Source organism: Manis pentadactyla, chromosome 4 (assembly GCF_030020395.1).
Source record: "Manis pentadactyla isolate mManPen7 chromosome 4, mManPen7.hap1, whole genome shotgun sequence".
Lineage (NCBI taxonomy): Eukaryota > Metazoa > Chordata > Mammalia > Pholidota > Manidae > Manis > Manis pentadactyla.
The window spans coordinates 143,366,420-143,388,193 of NC_080022.1; the positions used below are offsets into that span (position 1 = coordinate 143,366,420).

General features: G+C 54.2%; 1 protein-coding gene across 1 annotated transcript in view; it reads right to left on the minus strand.

Annotated features, from left to right (window-relative positions):
- Positions 1 to 210: 210 nt before the first annotated feature.
- LOC118919519 (kinase suppressor of Ras 1) overlaps positions 211 to 21,774 on the minus strand; it is a 107,750-nt gene continuing 86,186 nt past the window's right edge. Inside the window, 12 exon segments of the mRNA XM_057499493.1 lie at positions 211 to 1,559; positions 3,099 to 3,235; positions 5,624 to 5,665; positions 7,777 to 7,945; positions 10,887 to 10,993; positions 11,091 to 11,152; positions 12,704 to 12,787; positions 16,281 to 16,341; positions 18,434 to 18,549; positions 19,155 to 19,273; positions 19,429 to 19,477; positions 21,055 to 21,514. Of these exon segments, the coding sequence (XP_057355476.1) occupies positions 1,176 to 1,559; positions 3,099 to 3,235; positions 5,624 to 5,665; positions 7,777 to 7,945; positions 10,887 to 10,993; positions 11,091 to 11,152; positions 12,704 to 12,787; positions 16,281 to 16,341; positions 18,434 to 18,549; positions 19,155 to 19,273; positions 19,429 to 19,477; positions 21,055 to 21,514 (1,790 nt within the window). The 3' untranslated portion in view covers positions 211 to 1,175.

Sequence of the window (21,774 nt, forward strand, 5' to 3'; positions counted from 1 at the left end):
TGCCTTGGGCTGGAATTTTGTGACCTGTGATCTCAACACTGCTCAAGAGTTCTGGTGGGTGGTTATGTCTCTGATAAACAAGATAAATGGAAATTAATTTTTACTTAGGAAATATAGTGTGAGGAGAAAGCTGTTCCAAAGCACAGGGTACAAGCATGGCAAATGTCAACAGAATATTAATGAGGGTTCTCCTGGCTGTTGAGATTAAAGTGACTTTTAGTTTCTTCTTGAGATTTCACATTCACTACAAAATCTCTTCACTAACCTCATATTGCTTTCCCCGATTTTAGAAGTAAATATGCAACAATTTTTTCAATGCCAGGGCCAAACGTGTTTCAGTTTCACAGCCCCTGCTGCTGGGCTGGAGCGGGGGGCGCTCATACACTGATGTTGGGAGGGGACAGTGGTGAACCCTTTCTGGAGTGGAAATGGTGTATGTGAAAACATTACATACGCCCAGCACACATACTTGACAGTGTCCAGCAAAAGAGGACTGGTTAAAAAATTAGGGGATGGCCAATGCTTGGCCTGAGAGAGACAACCCAGAGCCCAGTTATGTGACCCGCTCCCTAATTCCACTCTACTTGCAGTGACATCATATGGGTCACTTGAAATCAAGCTGTGGTGGGAGTATTTACACCACAGGAATTGACAGATGCCACAAAGGAAGCCTTCCCTCCCCACCACCCTAGAGCTGTTGTTAAACGAATGCCAGCACATCCACTGGCAGGAATTCTGTGCAGGTGTTCAAAAGAATAGCATGGACCTCAGACCTGCACTCAAGTGAAGATGGCAAGGTGCGAGCCAGTAAGATCTTTGCTGTGTATTTTTACAAAGAAATAAACAGTTCTAAAAATATGGGTATATATAAATGCCTTTATTTTAATGGAAGGCATGATAAGGAAGTGTTTCCAGTATCCACTTTCAGGGAGAAGCACCCAATTGGGGTGGGAGGTGACAGGTTTTCATTTTGTACCTTTCTGAAACATTTGAATTTTTTCTATCCTTAGGTATTATTTTATTTGTTTTTTTTTTTTAAGGCCCAAGGGGTTATATACAATGGGGAAACGATATCCCACTTTTGTTTTTCTTCTTTGTGCCCCCCACATTGAAACGTCCATGCCCTCCAGGGAGTGGCCCCAACAACAGGGCCCCTGAGAAGCCTGGGGGCTGGATTACCTGGTGATGATGGCCAGGTGGGGGGGGTTCATGCAGGCCCCCATGAAGAGCACCACATTCTCATGCCGCGTCTGCCGGTAGTTCATCACTTCTTTCTTAAACAGCTTCAGGTGGTCCTGGTTGTGGCCGTCCATCTCCAGCAGGCGGATGGCCACCTCGCCGTGCCAGTGGCCACGGTGCACCCGGCCCCAGCGGCCCTGCCCAATGGGCTCGCCCAGTTCCACCTGCTCAAAGGGGATGTCCCACTCCTGCAGGTACACGCTGGTCTGGCTGGCCTTGCGAGAGATGGGGCCCCTCCACGGCCGGCGGGGGCTCGGCAAGTCGTCCACCTCATCTTCGTCGTCTTCTGCCTCCGACTTATTGGCCTCGGGCTCCTCGGCCTGGAGGGAGAGGAGGCAGGAATGGAGAAGGGCAGCGGATTTGGGCTCAGCCAGCTTCCCTTTCCGAGAGCCCAGGCCAGGAAAGGCAGGAGAAAAGGGTCAGAAGACCGGGTTCCACCGAGCTCTGTGCTGGCTTGCTGCGGACAGTGAGCAGGTCATTAGCAACGCAGGCCCTCAATGTTCTCATCTGCAAAATATGGCGTTTGACCTTCCCTTGGCGCTCTGAGGTCTACCCGTGAGTGTCATTCATTGGCTGGAGAAGAGTGTTGCATAGAAGAATTTAACTGCATTCATCCTTTCTGGGTATTCTTTTATGTAACACAGTTTCTGACCTTACTCTGGAGAGGACTAAACCAGTCTGCTAACATCCTCTGAACCACACTGTACCGCAGGGAGCCAGGCTCAGTTGACACTTTGGTTCAAGGGTCAAGACAGTGGTTCGTGGCCCTGTTACAATCAGAATCACTAGGGGAGCTTTGGTAACATACAGATGCCTCACCCTCAATGCAGACTGACTCAACTAGCACCTCCCAGACTGGGGTCCAGGCCTCTGGGAATTAAGAACCTGCTTTTGCTCAGAGCAGAAAAGCAAAAGGAATGTGGCATTGTTGTATTGCATATTGTTCTTACTTGCCCACACACATCTGCCCATGCCTGCTGCAGAAGGCACCTGAGAGGCCCTGGCCAGACAGGTGCCCACACATTCCCACATGCTGAGATGGGCAGAGAGAGGAGAGTGCAGGCTTTATCTGTGGAGCACACCACCCCTACTTACCTCTGCTCCATGATCCTCCGACATGTCTGCTGTTGGTTGGTCAGTGAGCCTAAGAGTAAAACAGGGTTTGTGAAGGAGACCCTGAGGGTGGGCCGCTCCTCTTAGCTGGGCAGGGAACTCCCTGGGAGAGGTCTGAGTAAGGGCCACCAGGCCTGGATCCTTACTCTGACCTGCTTGGCAGGGGAAAGGCAGCCTGGGTGCTGTGTAAACAGTCAGAAGGCTGAGAACAAAGTCTTCTGTTCTCTGGCCTTGGCCTTCTCCAGACTAACCTGAGGGTGGGGCAGGGGTGAGGGGTGAGCAGTAACTACCAAAGACCTTTCAAAGCTGACACCCATAGGTGCCGAGCACACGCATAGCGCCTGAAAATCTACTTGTGAACTGACTGTCATTTCCTAGCTAGGTGACTTTGACATTTCTTAACTTCTCTGAGACGGCTTTCTCATCTGCATGTTGAGAATGGCTTTGATACTACTTCCTGAGGGAGTGTGAGTCCAGTGCTCAGCATGGCCTGACACAGAGAGGGGGCTCCCAACACAGGAACTATTTCTAGCAGTTTCCTCTGAGTGCCCTTTGCCTGCCCCTCCTGGGTCACGGGACAGCTCCAGGTTCACTACAACCCCACCCAATGTTGAATGCACTGAGAGGAGGCAAATAAGACCCTTCTGGCTGACTTCACTGCTCCAGAGGGTCAACTAGCCCGAGGAATGTCCCACCTGGCTGTCCCAGGTTCATGACAATGTCTCGAGTGGGACATCAGAGACTTACAGGTGGGGAAGGGAGGGAGTCAGGGATGTGGGCCCAGCTGTAATTATTCCCCAGGGAAGGGGGCACAGCACAGGATGCCTACTGGGTACCACCGCTGCATCAGGGTGTGGGGCTGCCTGTGGAAATGCTGAAATGTCTGGAGGAAACAAAAAGCAAACACACAGCATGAGACCCTCTTCCCACTCCCCGCACAGGGTGCTACCTTGTAAACCCAGCAGGGAAACACGCAGGGAAGGGACACTCTCCAGGCCACTTCTACTCCTGAAAGGGAACCTGGACGCGGCCCCCTACTGCACTTGGCTTTGCCACACGGCTCTGTCCCAGGGAGAGACTCCAACTACATGAGGACACCTCAGTTAACACCATTCCCCTGTGGCCCAACTGCCCCCAGAAGCATGTGGTAAAGCAAACCGGGTATTATTTCCTGGACATGTGGGCCAGACCCTCTGCCCAGAGGCAGAAACAACCCTTCAAAGTACTGCTACTCCCTCTCTCAGGCCAGCAGGGGGTGAAGGCAGGCCCCAAGGTGCCTGGTTAGTGGCACTTGGTACCTGGCATGGCTGCTGGGAATTTCTGGTTGGAGCCAGAGGTCCCACCCCTCAGTTCAAGACTTGGGTCACTGGTGAAGCATCTCTCAAGGGAGAGGCAGAGATGCACAGCCCACACCTCAGGGGGCCCCAAGACTGGGCAGCTGGTCCTTAAGCCTGCGGCTTTCCTCATTTTAGCAGTAAAAGTTCCATGTCTGGGGAACACCAGACAATGGTCAGCCCAGTGTGGAACCAACATTTTACAGGCGAAACCTTCCATGGCTACCTCACTGCCTGCCTCCTCCTGTTCTCTCTGGTCCCTCTAAGGAGGCTGGCAGCCCCAGGGCTGGGTGGGCCCCTTTACCCCATCCTCTTTTTTCAGCAAAAGGAGAGAGACTAGAGGTGGCAGTGGATCGGGCTGTCAGCAGCCTCTCCCTGCCTTCTAGGACAAAAAGCCTCCCCACTTGGCCAGCAAATCTCCCTCAACTCCCAGGTAGGGCTTTCTCCCCGGCTGCCCCCTACAGGTCATCTGAATCCGAGGTTCTCATCAGCTCTGGGACCTCAGGGTTGGAGAATCTGATAGAGCTGTGGGCCTTCTTAGGCACCCGACATCCTGCGCATAATTTCCAGGGGGTCCTGGGCCCTGGAAGCCTCTGCGAAGGCCTCCCCCTGACACCACCACATCGTGCCCACACACCACCAGGGGCAGGGAGGCCTGACGTTTCTACCCATCCAACGCTGTGGTTTCCACAAAAGATGAGCATGCATACAGTTGGGGGCAGGCGTGTGGGCTGCAGAGAAATACCCCAAGTGGAAGGGCAAGTGTCTCTGAAGCCTCAGACTTTTCCTTCGACATTAAGAGTGTATCTTTCATTCTGATCCAAAATCCAGCCCTCCTCCCCTCCCAACATATCTTTAGAGCAAGACAGATCCTTCTGGAAGAAGAACTATGTTTCCCCAATGCTTCTGTGTACTCTCCTATATAGCGTCCAAGAGCTAGTAACCCGGGGAGGCTCTTGGAGGGGAACTGAAACAAAATGGGTGTGAATCCAGAGGCAGCTCTTCAGGGCAAGTCCCAGGCCCCTGCCAGCCTGCACACGCCTGGGCAATGCCATATGGATGGTCTTGGGTGAACTTAACAAATACTCCAAGTCACTCACATAATAGGGAATAGAAAAGCACGGGCTAACCAAAACACCACGACTTCAAGACACATCTGTTTAAGCAAGGACAAAACCAATTAGTTACACTCTGCCTACAATACGTGGAACCTGCATATGGCTAAATTAAGAATTAAAGTTAAAGAGAAATTATACTAATGCTTGTCACCTTCAGCTAGGGAAATAAGGACTAAATATATAAACTCCACAGGAGCAGGAATATGGATAAATTCAAAGGCTGGCACACAGTGGGTGTGCAAAACAACTTTTGTGAAAGAGAATCAATGGAATTGTCTTACCAGACTAAAAGATTTCCTTTACCCTTTCAAAAATGAAGATGCACTTCCAACCGTTGCCAGCAGATGGCACTGCGCAGTAAGGCTCGGGAAGGTGAAGCCCACTGAGTAAAGTGGAGCCTGCAGACCTTCCCAAACTGGTGTCCCCTTCTGTAAGATACATTAGCAGCTTCCTTGTCATGATGCAGGGGAAGGTACTGTGACAGACGCTTGTAAGGCAACAGCAAAGTGTCTCCTCCTGCTCTGCGAACTGGGTTTCTGCCACCTCCTGGCTGTGTGACCCTGGACAAGTTGCCTGCAATCTCTGTGCAAGAGGCTAGACAGGATGGATGCCAAGCTAGCCAAGGCACTTCCCCTGTGAAGGGCCCTCCTCAAGGCTACTTTCCCTGCCCTCTTACCCAGCCTCCACAAACAGTTGGCTCTCTAAGTAGGTGGGCATGAGCCTAGAGCACCTCTGAGGTGCCCAGGGACAGGTGCCCAGGGGGCTGTGCAGGGTGGGTCATGGCAAAGGACAGTTAGTGGAACCATGCAAAGGACTCACCTGGAAAGATAAACTGCTGTCTATGATGAATGAAGCAGGCAGCTTTAAACAGAAGAGGAGGTGAGTCACACACACAGAACCGCAAATGAAGCAGGGGAGGCAGGCGCACAGGCAAGGGCTCTGGAGAGAGGGGCTGGTTACTGGGTGTGGGGGTGCAGCCTGCCCCAGGTGGGCTTGGCCAGGACACAGCAATGCATGCAGGAAGGAGAAAAAGAGCCAGGAGTAAATGGGTGCTGGCAGGAGCCCCCAGGAGTAATGGGGATAGCGCTGGAGGACTGGGGTTCACCTGGCTGCTGAGCCCCCGACAATTCTGTTCAACTCCCAGGCCCACCTCTCTGCAATGTACAGGAACCCAGGAGGTCGAAAAACAATGGGGAGAAAAACAGTGATTCTAGAAACATTTAACTGTGCTGTGTGTAGAGGCAGGGTCCTCCTCAGCTCCACAGTCACCCCCAGAGGTGCTGAGGTCTCAGCAACTTGACCTCACCATGAAAAACAAACAAACCCTCTCTTAAGAGCAACTGAACGGGGCATGCTGGGGATCTGGACTCTGACACAGCACACTTCTAACCTCAGTTCTACCACTTACAAGGGGCTCTGGGACCTTGGGAAGTTGGCTACCCCCTCCAATTGTCCTATTATAAAAAGGGGGTACAAAAACCTTTCTCCATTTTTATCCTCAAAGATAAGCTGAAATGCTCCTGCACAGTACAGGTGGGTGGATGGTAGGAGTTGTTCCATCCCTGGGTTAACTGCTGGGCCAGCCCAGCCCCTGGTGCTGCTCTGACCAAAGAGATAATACATCCTGGAGAGAGGGAGTGCCCTGTGCAGGGGACAGTGATGGCCCAGCTTGGTGCCATTAAGGGAAGCTGAGAGGCTCTGGCTGACATTCCAAAACAAACTTTTTCTATGGCTATTGTTTTTCAAACAGGCCCTTCCTTTGGTAAAAATCCGAACTAGGAGGTTTAGCAAAAGGCTCAGTTTCAGAGCATAATGACAGAGCATAATGGGAGAAGCAGTTAATCAAATGGGTCATCGTGGGTGGGTGTGCTTGGGTGATGCAGGAGATACTCAGCCATGTGTGCATTAAGGCAAAAGGTAGACAAAGGAGAAAAAAGATTCCTACAAAAACAATCTCTCACCACCTCCAAAAAGTCCCTGGAACTCAGGGGAGATGGGCCCAGAGAGGCTGCCAGGCCTCTGCCGGCTGCATGTGGTCACAGCCAAGCCAGAGCTGTGCCTGTCCTCCTAGGCCTGGAGCCCTAGGGCCCTGCGGCAGGTGAGCCGGACTTGGACTCCTCAGCCGGAGCTGGCAGTGAGGCCTGGGCCCAGGGCACACTGGGGCACAGAGGCTGCTCCTTCCTCCGGGCTGCCAGCTGAAATACACCAAGGACTGAGGCTGACTGCGAGGAGCTGCCAGGCAGGCCGCGGCTGTGGCTCAGCCCTGAAATGGGCGAGTGGATCTCGCCCTGCTCCGTGGACAGGTGGGGGCTCCTGGCTCTTCAGGCCCAGGCAGCAGCTGGGCGGAGGTGGCATTAGAAGTCAGCTCTGGCTCCTGTCTGCCCCAGCAAACCCTCCCCTGTGGGGCTCCCTGTTGTCATCCACATAGGGGGGGTAACCCGAACTCCAACTTCACGTGGTCTCCTGCTTTATGGAAAAGGGAATGAACGCTCCCCCTTGGGCAGCTTGTCCAGATCACAGACTGGGTAAGTGGCAGAGCCCCGGATTCTCTCTCCCAGCCCTTCTGGGTCTGCCCTGGCTCCCTGTGCTGCCTGACATGCTTCCAGGGAGTTCGGAAGCCCAAGTGAGTGAACAACACCCAAGAGAAGCCACCCCATGCATGGGAGGGCAGCATGGGGACCACATCAAGAACCCATGCTCTACATCAGGCTGACTTGCTTTGATCCTGGCTTTGCCGCTTACATGCTATACAGCGCAGGGTGAGCCACCTCCTTTCTTGGAACCTCAGTGTTCCCATCTGTCAAATGGGTGCAATAGCACCATCTGCCACAGAGCTGTTACCACGTTTAAATACTTCAGTGTACTTGGGCTCAGCACAGTGCCTGGCCCCCTGCTCTTAGTGGTGACAGTGTTTGACGTGCTGGGGTGTGACTCCGTCCCTGAGGATCTGAGAAAGCCCCGAGGCGCGGTACCTGGGAAGCTGAACCTGCCGTCCCGCTGGCTGGGCGAGGGGTTGGGTGGTGTGGTGGCGCTGGGCGGGTTGGACGATGTCGGGAAGGGCGCCGGCGAGGAGGGCGTGGAGGACGTGGTGGAGGACGGGTTGCTGCTGGAGTCCAGGTGGTTCATGGCTGGGGGGTGCTCCTGCAGGGCCAGAGACACCGCAGTGGGGGGGGACGGCCGCTGCCCTGCCGGCCCCCACTGAACACGGGGACACTGACGTGTTACGGGTCTGACATCTGAGGGAAGGATGGCACCGAGCCCCTCACCTCAACACCCAGCCCCCAGAGGACTCCTGCTCGTCTTTCTTCAGTTCAGACACGCTTTCCTCCTAGAAGCCTTCCCTGAGCCCTGCCGGGACCACGTCCCTCCTATCTTCCCACAGCTCCTGCACTTCCCATCAGGGCACTGGAGCTGAGGTTTGTCAACTGCAGGCACGTTGGGCGGTTTTCTGAAGACTGTCCCCCCCAGCACGCCATGTGTCCTGTGAGGGCAGGGGCCATGCCTGCTCATCTCACACCCAGTGCCTGGCTCTGAGCTGGGCACATGGAAGGGTTTTTTAAGAAATTAAATTCAGACTCTGACAAGTGTTTACTTAGTGTGTGGTACACAGTGGTACCACAGAAATGCTCCTCCCTCTCTTCTGCACCTAGTGGTTTGGGTCCGAGCAAGGCCAGAGGACCACCTGAGAGGGGACTATGAGGGGAGTCTACATTGGGTGGGACCCTGAACCTGACTGGTGTTTCCTAGACCCAAACCCCATTCCTCAGTGGGGAAGAGTGAATTCCTTGGCCAAAAGAGTTGGGGCCAAATTAGGTTCAATAGGCTGACTCTAGAACCCACCGAAGCCACCAGTGGGCCATACCAGCCGGGGACAGCCACCGCCTGGTGCCATGTGAAAGTCAGGGGGGGAGCTGCATCCACTAAGCCCTCACTCTCCAAGCACCTAGACCCTCCGTCCTGTCCCTGCGGTCAGGCCAGCTGGGGCCGGGGGAGTGGCTATGAGGCCAACTGGATTCCAGCTCCCTCCCTTAGCACCTGTGCGAGTGAGAACCATCACTCCACCTTTCTGAGCCACAGTGTGTCATCTATACAGAGAGGGGTATCAGCTGTCACCTCATAAGGTTGCTCATTTGCTCACCATTCAATACAGACATTTCCTCACCACTTACTGTGTGCCAGGTTCCAAGGCGGCTGCAGGGACCCGGCAGAAGCAGAACAACACAGCCCTGCCCTCCTGGGCACCCCCACCACACGGGGAGCCAGGCAGGCAGGTGACGACAACATGTGACATCAGGTTGCTGGGAAGGGAAGCCCCTTAGGCCGTGTCCCTGCAAGGCCTCCCTGAGGAGGTGGATGGTATAAACGAGTGTTTCATGTGGGGCAACAGTGGGCACAAGAGCCTGTCTGAGCAAGGAGCCGGGAGGGTGGCCTTTGGAGAGAAACGGGTTAAACGCACAGCCCTCAGCCGATGCCTGGCACCTGTGAGAACTCAGGCACTGTTAGCCTGTCTGATGACAGGAGCACCAAGAACCGTGAAGGTGGAGGGCTAACGGGTGCGTGCAGGAGGGGCTTGCGCAGGAGCGACTCTCAGTGGGGTCTGAAGACCTGGCGGGAGGGTGGGGTGGGGGCAGGATATCCACACACACAGAAATGCAGTAGCAAACGTGCCAGGGCTCGTGACAGGACGTGAGCAAGGGGGTGGGGAGGGGTATAGGATGGGCAGTGCACTTGGCGTAGCCAGAGAGGAGAGGGCAGGCGAGAAAAATGTGCTGGCTAGGTGGGGGTGGCAGATCAGAGGCTGCTGTGCCTGCCGAGGAGCAGTGCCTCTCAGTGACAGCTGGACAACAAGCACTAGTTGACCAGACGGAATTGCTCCTGACAAGCACGTTCATGCACGAACATCATCTCATTACCTTTACAACCCTCCATGAAAGATTATCCCCACTTAACAAAATAGGCAGCTGAGGCTCTGAGAGGTGAAGGAACTCTCCAAGTTCACAGAAGCAGGAAAGGGAAAGAAGGGACTTGAACTCAGGGCTGTGGGTCCTGCCCCTGCCCACTCAGCCTCTCCATTCCTGGTGGGAACGCCCCCAGCAGAGCAGAAACGCAATGACAGGTGGAGAGAGGCAGGGGAGAAGCGGGCCCACGAGAGTTGCCGTGTCTGGAGCAGTGGCCTCCTGTGCTTGAACTGAGAGGTGGGCCTGGACCTTCCTGGAGCAGCTCGCGAAGCTGCATCTTCAGGGTCCCTGGTGTTAACTGACCAGGCCACTTGTCTCTCTTCTCTCTGCCACCCAGGCTGGCCCAAGCCACTGAAGGCCAGCCCTAAAGCCACATGCTCCTCAGCAGAGTGGCAAGTGCCTGCTAAGCCCTGGTCTGGAGCTGGGACACAACACACTTGAAGACACACAGCCACACCCACAGTGGACCCGGGGGAGGCCTGGTCCCCAGCATGGGGACTGCCATCTGAAGCCATGAGCATGGGCGACTTGTGTCCACAATTTATGCAACCATGACAGGTGTGCAGACCCTCCTGGGGACACAGGCTGCAGAGGTCGCCTGTCTGCATTAGCAGAGAAGCCTGCCCCCTGGTCATGGAAAGAAATGCACTTTTATGTATTACTGTTGAAGGTATATGTGCCACACTGTGACTAGGGCCCAGGCTTTGGGGCTGGGTGGACACTGAGGCTCCTGCTCCGGACCTGCATCCCACTCACAGGGGACCCCATGCTCAGTTTCCTCGTCTGTAAAATGGAGGTAATACCAATAGGTGACTTCAGAACTATTGTGAGGAACAAACAAAGCATCAATGGAGAAAGTCCCCAACTCACAGTAAGTGCTCGGGAAACATCAGGTCAAGAGGGCACAGGGGTCATGGCCACGTAACTACGATTTGGACATCAGTGTGATTTGAAGCGTATGAAATGGCTAACGATAGGCTCCCCGAAGGCCACCCTCTGGCCACGGATCCTGGACTGCGGTGCCATGTTTCCCTGCGGGACCCCCAGGCCAGGGGTGCCGTACAGGAGGGAATCCCGGGTGGGCGCTCCCAGAAGAAGCAGCTGCGGGTGGCCACCCAGCATACCTTCTTTGTCAGCGCCTTGGGGAGGGTTCCAAAGTGAGGTTCTGCTGCTCTGTCCACTGGGGTGTTGATATCTGAGGGCACAGATTCTGTCCTCCGAAGCCTGGGTACTGCTTAAGAAGAGGGGGGACGATCAGCAGGGCACAGATAGAGCTGAAGATTCACCCCAAACACAGAAGGCGGAGGAGAGAAGGGTAGAACACTCACGTGGAAGGAAGGATATTCTACAGGCGGGGGCTTCTTTTGTGCACTTGTTATGACACTTCAACCTGGGAAAGAAGGTGGGGTCAGCACACACAGAGCTGGCCCAGGTACTCCCAGGATGCACAGGGGTGCAAGGGCATTGCTCGGCAGCTTTGAGCACCACTCGCTCCTGCCTGCCTTGATTTCCACAAAGTGCTCCACAAACATTTGTTTCAGAGTGCAGGACTCCACCTGTCGAGAGCACTAGGGCTCCTGGCCACTGAGCATCGCCCTGTCCCCACTGCCGTGCCCCATCTTCACCGCAAGGCAGGTCTGGTTATTCCCACTTTAACCTGTTGTGGGTCACACACTTATTTCTCTTTTCCAAAGAAAAGGAGACTCTCTATTCACATTCAGAAAGCTCCAGACAAATCTAAACTAAACAAAAAAGATGAATTAGAAGGAGAAGGAAGGTTTGCATCACCAAAGGATCCCGGGGATGCGAGAAACTGCCCCCTGCTACCGTCCAGCCCGGCCCTGTGGCCTGCGGTCCGCTGGGGCCGGGGCTCTCAGTCTGCTCCTGCCTGCTGCACCACATCTGGGGGTTCTTATCCACCAAACAGGCTACCTGCTGAGGCCCACCAACCTCACACTGCAGTTGCAGGACAGTGTGGGGCTCAGAGGTCACCCTGTGCTCTCTGTATGAAATGCATTACTTGAAGGGAGCTGCAGGTCCCAGTTTAAAGCCAAATGCCCAGGAGCCACAGAAGACCTAGATTGGTGAGAAAATTCTGGCATCTTTTTGATGGTCAGGAGAGTCATCAGGAAAACACAATTTATGCAACTGATACACAGGAGACCCATCACCTCCAGTCTGCGGGGAGCCCAAATTCTTCCTGCCCACTAGCTCAGATTCCAGACCTGGAATCATTTTCCCTGATTATAAATGACAAAAGTGAGGCCCAGAAAGGGCAAGCACTTTGTCCCAGGTCACACAGCAATGCAGGGGCAAAGAAGGCCAGGAGCAGAGACTCCAGGTCCATCCTTTAAGGTGAGGGCAGCCAGACAGCAGGGTACAGGCTCTGCTTCCATTATTCCCTATCCTTGCCCTTTCCTCCTATCAGAAATGGACAATGGTGCAGAAAAGGTAGGGTTGTATAGAATCTACATTCTCCCCTTACTCTCCCTCCTCTGTAAGTAGCATGAGCCGTCTTCTTGATTCTTACCATTGCCTGCCCCCATTTCCCTACCCTTTATACTAAAATGTAAAGTTGAGCTTCAGAACCACTTACAGTTTCTGGAACAGTCCTCCCAATCCCCCTGTCTTTATACAAGATGCTCCCCTGGTCTGGAATTCTCTTTTCTCCTTGGTCCACCTTGTAAACTTCTATGAATCCTTCAAAACCCACCTCAACTATTCCCTTCTTCTGGGAATGCCTTGCGTGGTGCTTCCTCAATCTCCCCAGTGAGGGCTGATTACTCCCTGCGATACTGAGTGGGATTCCGAATAGCAGGATTAGGAACTCTCAAATGAGTTCCTTCAAACTCTGATTTAGCCTAAAGCCAAGAACCAAGGAGCAGGACTGTTAGGTGTGGTATTTGCCCCTCTCCCCCAGCCTTCCCCCCTTCCTCATCACCTGCAATGCTTGCATTTCACCCCAAACATCATGCTCTTCTGGCACACATGGCAGACCTGCGACAGCCAGGACTTGGTGGAGAACCTACAGGGGGGACACACAAAAATGCTCCTGTGGGCTGGGAGACCAGAGCCAGGCAGAGAAGTGTTCCCACACCGTCCCAGGGAAACCTGGAGACTTGGTTCTATCCCAGAGCCCCAGGCCCCCTCTCCCAGGGAAGGCCCACACCCAGAGAGGGGCCACTGCTCTCCCCAGGCATTCAGATATCCCAGCCACAAAGTCACCTTTGTCAAAATCTCAGAACAGCTGTGGCCACTGGTGCCAGCTCCCTGGCAGGCAATCTGGCAACAGTCATCAAAATTACAAGGGTGCATACTGAGCAATTCCAGTCTAGGGAATTTATCCAACAGGTAGCCATACAGGTGTCAGATGCTGTGTGGACAGGTTACACGCTGCAGCACGTTTGCAGCAGTGGAAGACTGGAAAACGTCCCACGTTGTTTAGCTGATTTTTAACTGATTACGCAAAGTAGGGTCCATCCACACATGAATGAACACCATGCGGCCAGAAAATAAAGCAAGGAAGCTCTTTTTATGCAACTATGGAATGATCTCCAAATTATGTCAGGGAAATAGGTACAATGTTGTATGATTTCATTTACATGAAGTTCACTTATAGGAAAAGCTAACTTATGATGACGAGTGAATAGTCACCTCTGGGTGATGGCTCTATCAACTGGAGAGGACCAAAGGCAACTATCTAGGGTGCCTGAATGCTCTGTGTATTTCTGGGTGGTAGACATGGGTGCATACACATGTAAAAATCCATTTGTGCACTTAGCTCTGTATACATTCGTTATGCCTCCGTTTTAAGAAGGAAAAGCAAACGATAAAACTGTGTGTGTAATATATGCAGTATTTGTGTGAAAACAAAAAAGGAGCTGGAAGAATATACATATGTATTTGCTTGTATGCAAATATCAAGATCTGCCTACAGGGAGATCAAAGGGGCTGGGGATGGCAGCAGGGGGGCGGGGAAGCTTTCTCTGTATGTATGCTTTTTTACCTCTTGAATTTTGAACGCATGAAAGTATTTCAATTCAAACGAAATAAAAATTTAAGTCATACTAAAATACAAAAGGTGGATTGAAAGGAAGGATGGTGCTTGAGTGGGTGGTATCCTTCAGAGAAAAAGCCCGAGGTGAGTCCATAAGGTGGGGAGTGCCTAAGGACACAAAGACCACATTGAAAAGGTTTTTATAAGCACAGTGCCATCACAGTAACCGCAGAACAAACAGCAACAGTATTGGGGAGCCGTTTGTAATGCATTCACAAATTCCAATCTGACAACCACCCCTGGGAGTTAGGCAGGTCCAGGATTCTTAGTACACAGTCAGGGACACCAGCTCTGAGAGGTTAGCCCACTTTCCTGAACTGGGATACTGCTCAGCGGGGGCCAGACCTCAGGTCTCTGAACTCAGAGCTGCATAGCTTCTCTGTAAGACAGACCCGAGGCAGGACACAGGGCAAGACAGACCCCTGAGGCAGGACACGGGGATAGAAAGACCATTGAGGCAGGGCACAAGGCTCTGGGGTCAAACCTCACTGGGACTCGGGAGGATACATGTGTGCTGCGTAAATGTGCAGGGCCTGGAATGTGGAAAAGGCTCATGAAATTACTGTCTGTACCCAGTCACGATGGGAGCTTGGGGGTTTAGCAGCAGGCCTTTTAAGGAGCCCTGATCCCATTTCCCTGGCATCCGCATTCTCTGTCTCACTCTCTGGGTTTTACTGTCCTCTCATGTGAACACCTGGGGTAAGGGGAGCAGCTCAGTGGTATCTGAGATGATCTCCATGAGGAAATCTTGAAAACAGGGCAAAATGACAGTCAGGTCTGGGCCTGGGAAAGGGCAGGTGCTAGGGAGGGGGTGTTGAATGGAGGTAAAAGCCTTCCCAGACCAGGCAAGGGTCCATCCCTGTCCACTGGGAGGGCAGCCTCTGCAAAGAGCTGCCCCCTGGGGCAGGAAGCAGGAAATACTTTGGGGCAGGCTGCACAGCCTCAAACACCCCGGGGGGCAGCCGAGACAAATGGAATGCAGCACCTGCCAATCCTCCTGTCACTCAGATCACATCAGCCTCTCCTGGGCTAGAGCCTGTGGTTAGATACCAAGCACTCCCCTCGGCTGGGCAAGTGAGCCCAGATGCACACCACCCCATTGTGTCCTCATGACAGGGCCGGAACTCCCATTTGTAATTGGGGAAACTGAGGCTTGGAGAGATTGCTGCCAACGGGCATGCAGCTCATGGGGGATGAGTGCAGAGACAGACGTGTCCACATACCTCCCTCTCACATGCCCTCATGGATGCACCCAAAGGCCATACGTTTTTGAGGACTCAATCGGGTCACCTCTTGCTATGTGAGTAAAAGCTGTCTGATTCTTGGTGGAGGGTCTGAAGCTGGTTAGCCAAGTAGCACATTAGGTACCTTTCCCCAGAAGCACCTGGAGAATTTTGGTCTGAGAGCCACCATCGCTAAATCTTGGCAGGTAGAGTGAGGCCAAGGTGAAGCTTTACTGTGCTCCCGTCTTGGAAGATCCTGCTCTCAACAGCTCTCGCGTTGGCCCTGGGAAGCTGCACTGAGCACCTTGGTATGGGGCCAAGGGAGGCTCTCAGACCTTCACTCACAGGGCTTTCCCTGGTTGTCTGTGGTGCTGGGGACTCTCCACCCCAGGGGCTCTGGGGTATAGGCATCCCAGCCCTGACAAGGCTCCAGAGGTGCCTGGCCACCAGCCAGTGGGCTCAAGGACTGTCTTACTGGCAGCATGACCTCTGGCAAATTGCTCAGCCCCTCAGAGCCAGAGCCGGGTCTTGCCCTCTGGGCAGGAATCCCAGATCAGCCTACTCCTGGGGCAATGAGGGCCCTGGCAGGTAGGAGCGCGCTTGACAAGCACGGCCTGTTGTGTGCACAGTAGCCTCTAACCGGGACCCCAGAGCACAGACAAGGTCCTGCCAGTCATCAGAGATGATGATGCTACACCCAGACCTGCTGTTTGCAGCACACGCCAGCCTGACAAGCACTGAAGCCAAGCCCTCTGGACGGTCCCTGTCATGGGCCCGCATCATGCATAAGCCAACATGCGTAAGCACCGGAGTCCCTGGAGGTTGTTGGAAATCTTGACTGCCAGGCAGGGCACCTGACAGACGGGGCCTGGGAGTCTGGAGTGTCGAACAAGCTCCACGGGACTCTGATGTGACAGTTGTTAGGACCACATGATATCATGCCAGACTGGGAGGAAGCTCTTGGCTCCTCTTCCCCCAAGACTGTGACCCTGTTTCTCCTGGGACCTGTGTTCTTCCTCAGCAGAGTGAGGAAGAGACCCAAGGAGGGGTGGGGCTGCAGGTGGGTGCAGGGCTGTGTCCACAGAGGTGATGGACAGACTGACCAGAGGCAGAGAGCTCTGTGAGACAGGGATCAAGGCAGACTTCCCACTGGTGGTGAAGAGCGACCCCTCAGTGGGGGCTCTGCATGTGGGGGTCCCAACCCAGCTCTATGCCCTGCCCGGCCCAGCCAGGCCTACCTGTGAGTCACCGGCAGCCCAATGTCCCTTCGTACCATCTGTGGGGATCCGTGTGGGAGATCTGCAGGGAAAGAGGCCAGGTGGGGTAGGCTGAGGAAGCCCTGCCAGGCAGCTGGGCCTATGACCTGATTCAGAGTTCACGGGCTAGAGGGGTGTGGATACTGCAGGGTGGAGAGAGGTTTCCTGAACCTGCATCTATCAAAATAGGGACAGGCCAGGCTGGACTAAGGGGACTCCCCTCCTTCCCAGCCTCTGCAGATGGTTCAGGAATGTCCTCATGTGGTTTCTAGCTTCGGTGGAAAGCAGGCTTGAGAGGCAGGAAGCAAAGCAAAGGTGAGGACAGACGTGTCCACACACCTCCCTCTCATACACCCTCATGGACGCACCTAAAGGCCATAACTGTTTGAGGGCTCAATCTGGGTCACCTCTTGTTATGTGGGTAAAAGCTACCTGATGCTTGGCAGAGGGTCTGAAGCTGGTTAGCCAAGTAGCACATCCAGTACCTTTCCATCCAGAAGCACCTGGAGAATTTTTCTCTGAGGGCCACCATTGCTAGACCTTGGCAGGTAGAGTGAGGCCAAGGTGCAGCTTTACCGTGCCCACACAGGTGCCCAGCCTGAGCCCCGGGGTAGTCTCGGCTCATGAGCTTTGAGATGCGCCTTCTGCCTGCCTTCCTGGAGGGCACCCCGGACTCCCTCTTCTAGTCCTGGGCTTCCTGATAAGAAGAGGTGTCCCCAGTGTTTGTGGCCTTACAGGGTGGGCAGCGAGGAGCAGCTGGGAACAATCTCTCCCCCGGCAGCCCACATGTCCAGCTCTCTCCTCCCCTCCTTCCCACACTCCTTCTGCACTGCGTATCTCCGCCCAGAGCAGGGGGTCCACCTGACGCAGGCATGGGCCTCGGGGGTCAGGGAACCCTGGGGACGGGTAAGCAGAATGTTGTTGCTTTTCCCTGGAAAGAGGGTCTAGACTTTTATTTGATTATCAAAGGGACCTGTAACCCAGAAAGGTCAGGAGCCCAGTGCTCAAGGGGCCCGTGGCCATCTCGTGTCCCCTGAGTCAGCCGCTGTGGCCCTGTCCTCACCTCAACCACCCCAAGAAGGGCCCTGCACCCTCCCTGGGCCCTAGGTTCTGGTCTGGCACACAGCCATGCTCATTAAATGATGGTTCACTTAAAGCCAAATACCGCATACTCAACCACGAGGGGAGGGCGCTGGATGCACTGACTCCTGCCCCCCAAGGGGAGTCTGACTGCATCCAGAAGGCCCTCTGCCGCCCTCTGATGACAGGGAGCCCAGTCATACCACTGGCACCTCTCTCTGGTGCCCTGTCGTGGGGCTGGCTCATCCAACTCCTTCCTGAGGCCCACCCCACCCCAGCCAGCAGCTGAGGCCATCAAAATACATGGGTCTAAAAGGTGATAGCCTGCCGGCTTTAGAGAAAGACTATGGGAAAACAAGATTTCAACCACCTACGTCTGAACACACGGCAGCCTGTGGTTGATTCGTAATGTCTGTCACAGGCAGGGGCTAGGAGGGAAGTGAGATGGTATGTGGGCGAGCTCTGACTGCCGCTGACCTAGCCGAACACTGGTGCTGAAGGCCTTGTCCGCCCTTCCCAACAAGCTATGGTCCCTGCATTACTACTGCAATGGGGAAGACGACAGGGCCAGGCTGTCACAGGGTGTGGGCACTGGGCTCTCTCAAGGGCCCTGAGACACGGAAGTATAGCCTCCCTCCTTCCTCACTCCATGCCTCCCTGTGGTCCCACAGCCAGCTGCCTCTTGGCACAGCCACTTACTGTCTGCTATCCTTGTCCTCATCTCTGAGACCCTGCCGACAGCCTCATCCCTCTGCTTAGCCAGCTCAGCATAGTACAAAAATAAATTGCTCTTTTGCTCAGGCAAAAACCAGACATCTCTGCATTTCCACTGAGACAATTAAAAACAGGCCCCAGAGGCATTGCTGTTTCCTTCTGCTTTGTCTCAGGAAGAGAGGCTCCCCAGCACAACCATGTGCAAGTCCCAGCTCCCACCCTGGACGCAGAGGGGTGGAAAAGGGGGTGTGAGGCTGCCTGGGCTTCCTCTCTCCTCCTCAGGGGGCATCTGCACCCTCCAGCCTCTCAGGGCCTCATCCACAGCTGAGCTGCGTTCCTACCTCTGAGGGTATCCCTCTCCTGAAGGGAGGGGTCCTGAGACATCAGCTGGGTTCTGCAGATGGCCAATGTCCACCTGCACCAGGCAGATGGTGCCTCCCTCCTGGGAGCACTGCGTTACCTTGGTGGGCCAGCACCCACTACCAGAGGTCACCTGGGGACGGCAAGGTGCAGACAGGGCCCGCTGCAAGAACTGCCCGCAGATGTGATGCTCTCAAGGTCCCTGCTCCGCAAAGAGCAGCTGCTGGCTGGGCTGAGGCCGCCCTGTCATCCTAAGGCCACCTGTCAGCACTATCTGCTGAGGCGGTCTCAACACCTCTGCTTCTGGGCAAAGGAAAGGCCAAGTGGACTAACAGAGGGTCAAAGGAATCCACTCTTGATGGGGACAATGACACAAACACGACTCCTGGGTGCCAGAGGGGATGAAAATGAATCACTCTTACCAAACCGCAAGAGACAAAAAGACAGAAAGCAGGACTGTCACTATGTTGGCTCAAGGTGTTCCCCAGAATGTCACCCCTCAGGAGGGGGTGGGCAAAGTGCTCAGAGGGCCTTGAGACCTGGGCTGTGGGGCCAGGCTGGCTGAGTGACTGAGAGGACATTTCCTAATGGAAGGGCGGGAAGTGCCCTCCCTGGGCCCCCCACTAATGTCACACCCTGTGCTGTGCACTTTCACACATCAGCCTCTCTGAGCCTCCCGCCACCCAGCAGGGTAGAGCTCACAGCTGAGGAGACAGAGAGGCTTGCAGAATCTCCCAATGTCGTGTGCCTGTAAGCGGGGAGCCCTGCCTAGGGCTCCGGGAGGAAGGGGGCTCGGGGTCCAGGTAGCAGAAGGGGCCAGTCTGCCAGAAAGGAAGAGGGCAGAGGGCACAGAGAAGAGCTGTGAGAGCAGAGAGGTGGCCCCACTGCCACTGAGGAGGGCCCGGTGGGGACAAGCCCCCAGCAACGCCTACCCAGGGCTGCTGTTCTCTCAGGGATGCAGCGGGCACCCACTCACCACGGGCAGTGAGGTGGCCTGAGCACCCATGTCAGTGCTCATGCTACTTCTGGTGGTGGGGACCAGCTCAGAGGGATCTGAAAAGTGGTATCATCTGCCTGAGGCATTGTTCTCTGCCCAGAACCCAGCATGACGGCAGAGTCCTCCTGATGCTATTTTCAGGAGGAAATGAGAAAACAGATGCACTGGGCTTTTCCCACGAGATGCCCTCGATCAGCCCACGTCCATGCATCCATGTGGTGGTCATCACCACGCTCTCTGAGAGAAGAGGATCCAGAGGGAAGGAAGTCACCTGTCCCTGAGGGAGGATCCACGCCCCGGCAGGACAGCCTGATGGGGAGTGGCAGGGTAGGTTCCAGCATGGCTTTCTCTCCTTGGGTGACACACTCAGAACCATCAGAGACGTCCAGGGTCCATCCCATAAGGGGCCCAAGACAGCCTGCTCTGGGACAAGGGGAACAAGCCTTCCCAAGACCAGAAAAGGGGTGCACAAGTCAGGAGAGAAGCCAGGTGCACCAACCCTCAGAGGCAGAAGACAGTAAGAAGCACCCGGTGAAAACTCCCACCTTCCTTCTGCCCTGCCTGCATGGGTATATTGAAAAGGGCGATTTTTGTGTAGAAAATGATGAGTTAATGTTCATCAAGAAGGGAAGAGTTAAACTGTGCAATGGAATGATATGAACAAGTTAAAAAGATGAGGTAGTTTGAATAATTATAAATACAAAACGGACAGCCTGGTTGGCTCCTACTAGGGGAACTGGGTGGCTGAGGAAAACAGTAGGGGTGACTTCATACTGCAGACACCCCCCCGAAACAAACCACATGAGCTACAAAGCTTTTGTATTCTGGACCATGTGACTGTTATTACCTACTTAAAATACTTAGATCAACATTTTTTATAAATAAAATAAGGTATTTCAAGGTGTACTGACATGAAGTTCTCAGAGATACCACGGTGAGTTTAAAAAATATGTTCTAGAAGAGAGTGCCTGGTATTTGGTAATCATTATACATTATAGTGTATAATGTACATTATAATCACTAGAAATTCCAGCCAGATATTCTGGTTCTCCTTTGCTGGGCACATGGGAGAATTACATTTCTTGGTTCCTTTGCTTAGGTGGGCCTGGGAATGGCAAGTGGAATTTTCAGGAAAGAGCATTGATCTGCTAGTGTGTAATGTCTAAGATTCTTTTCCCTTTGTCACAGTGGCGTGTTTTAGACAGTGTTCTGGACAGTGGCTGTTCCAGCAGCCTGGGTCCTGTAATGAGGCTGATTCATGAAGGGCTGGTAGCATGCGCAGAAAATCTGTTTTAAGACCCAGAGATCAGGGGTTCGTGTTACTGCAGCATAACCCAGTCTTATTCTGACTGATACGTGGCATCATTTCATTTGTGCATGTGTACACAGAAAATCGAGTAGGATTCAGCCCAAACTGGTAAGGTAGTCTGGGGAGTGGACTGAAAGATGGGGGTACCTTTCGTTTTTCACTATGCACATTTCTATGTTGATTGATTTTATTTGTCCTTTTAAAATGGAGCCTACATTACCTTTATAATGAGAAAACCAGAGTCAAAACTTTCAGGAGACAGCAAATTAAGCACCTGCCCTGGCAGGAACACTCACCTCATGGGGGAGACCTCGTCTATGCGGTTCCCCAGCTGAGACTCGTGGGACTTGCTCCGGGTGAGTGTGGGGAAACTGGGCAGCAGCTGGAAGACCTTGCGACTGGGTGGGGGCGGCGTCCGCGGTGGCTTCAGCTTGGTGTGCCGTCGCAGCTGGGGCGTGGTTGGGGGGGTGATAAAGCTCTGCAGGGCACGGGGGGTCAGCCGGCCTCCAGCATGCAGGGGGATATAGGTGTCTACAAGGCCCTCACTGGGGCCAGGGGCAGGGGAGTCCGAGGCAGGCAGAGCTGATACGGAGACAGAGCGCGGGCCCGGGGCACCGCTGCCCAACCTGCCCAGCTGGGAGCTCCCCAGGGGCCAGGGCAGGCTGGCTGGCGAGAGGGTGTCCACAGAAGGCCCTGAGCCACTTTCCCGCCGGGCATCCGACGAACTCCAGCCCGAGTCCTCTTTGTGCTCCCCTCCTGTGGGCCAACAAGTTGAGTCACGGGTGGTTGGGACTGTAAGAATTTGCAGGCAAGGTGGCTAGGGCCCAGGGAGGTTAACACTTTGCACAAGGTTGCACAGTATCTGAGTAGAAGGCATCAACTACCAGCCTTCACCTGGTTTATAAAGCCGCTCAGGCACATATGTTATCTTTCCTGTTATCCAGCTGGACTGTGAAGGGCACCAGCCAGATGTTACTGTCCCCGTGTTATAGAAGGACAATGAGGCCCAGAGAGGG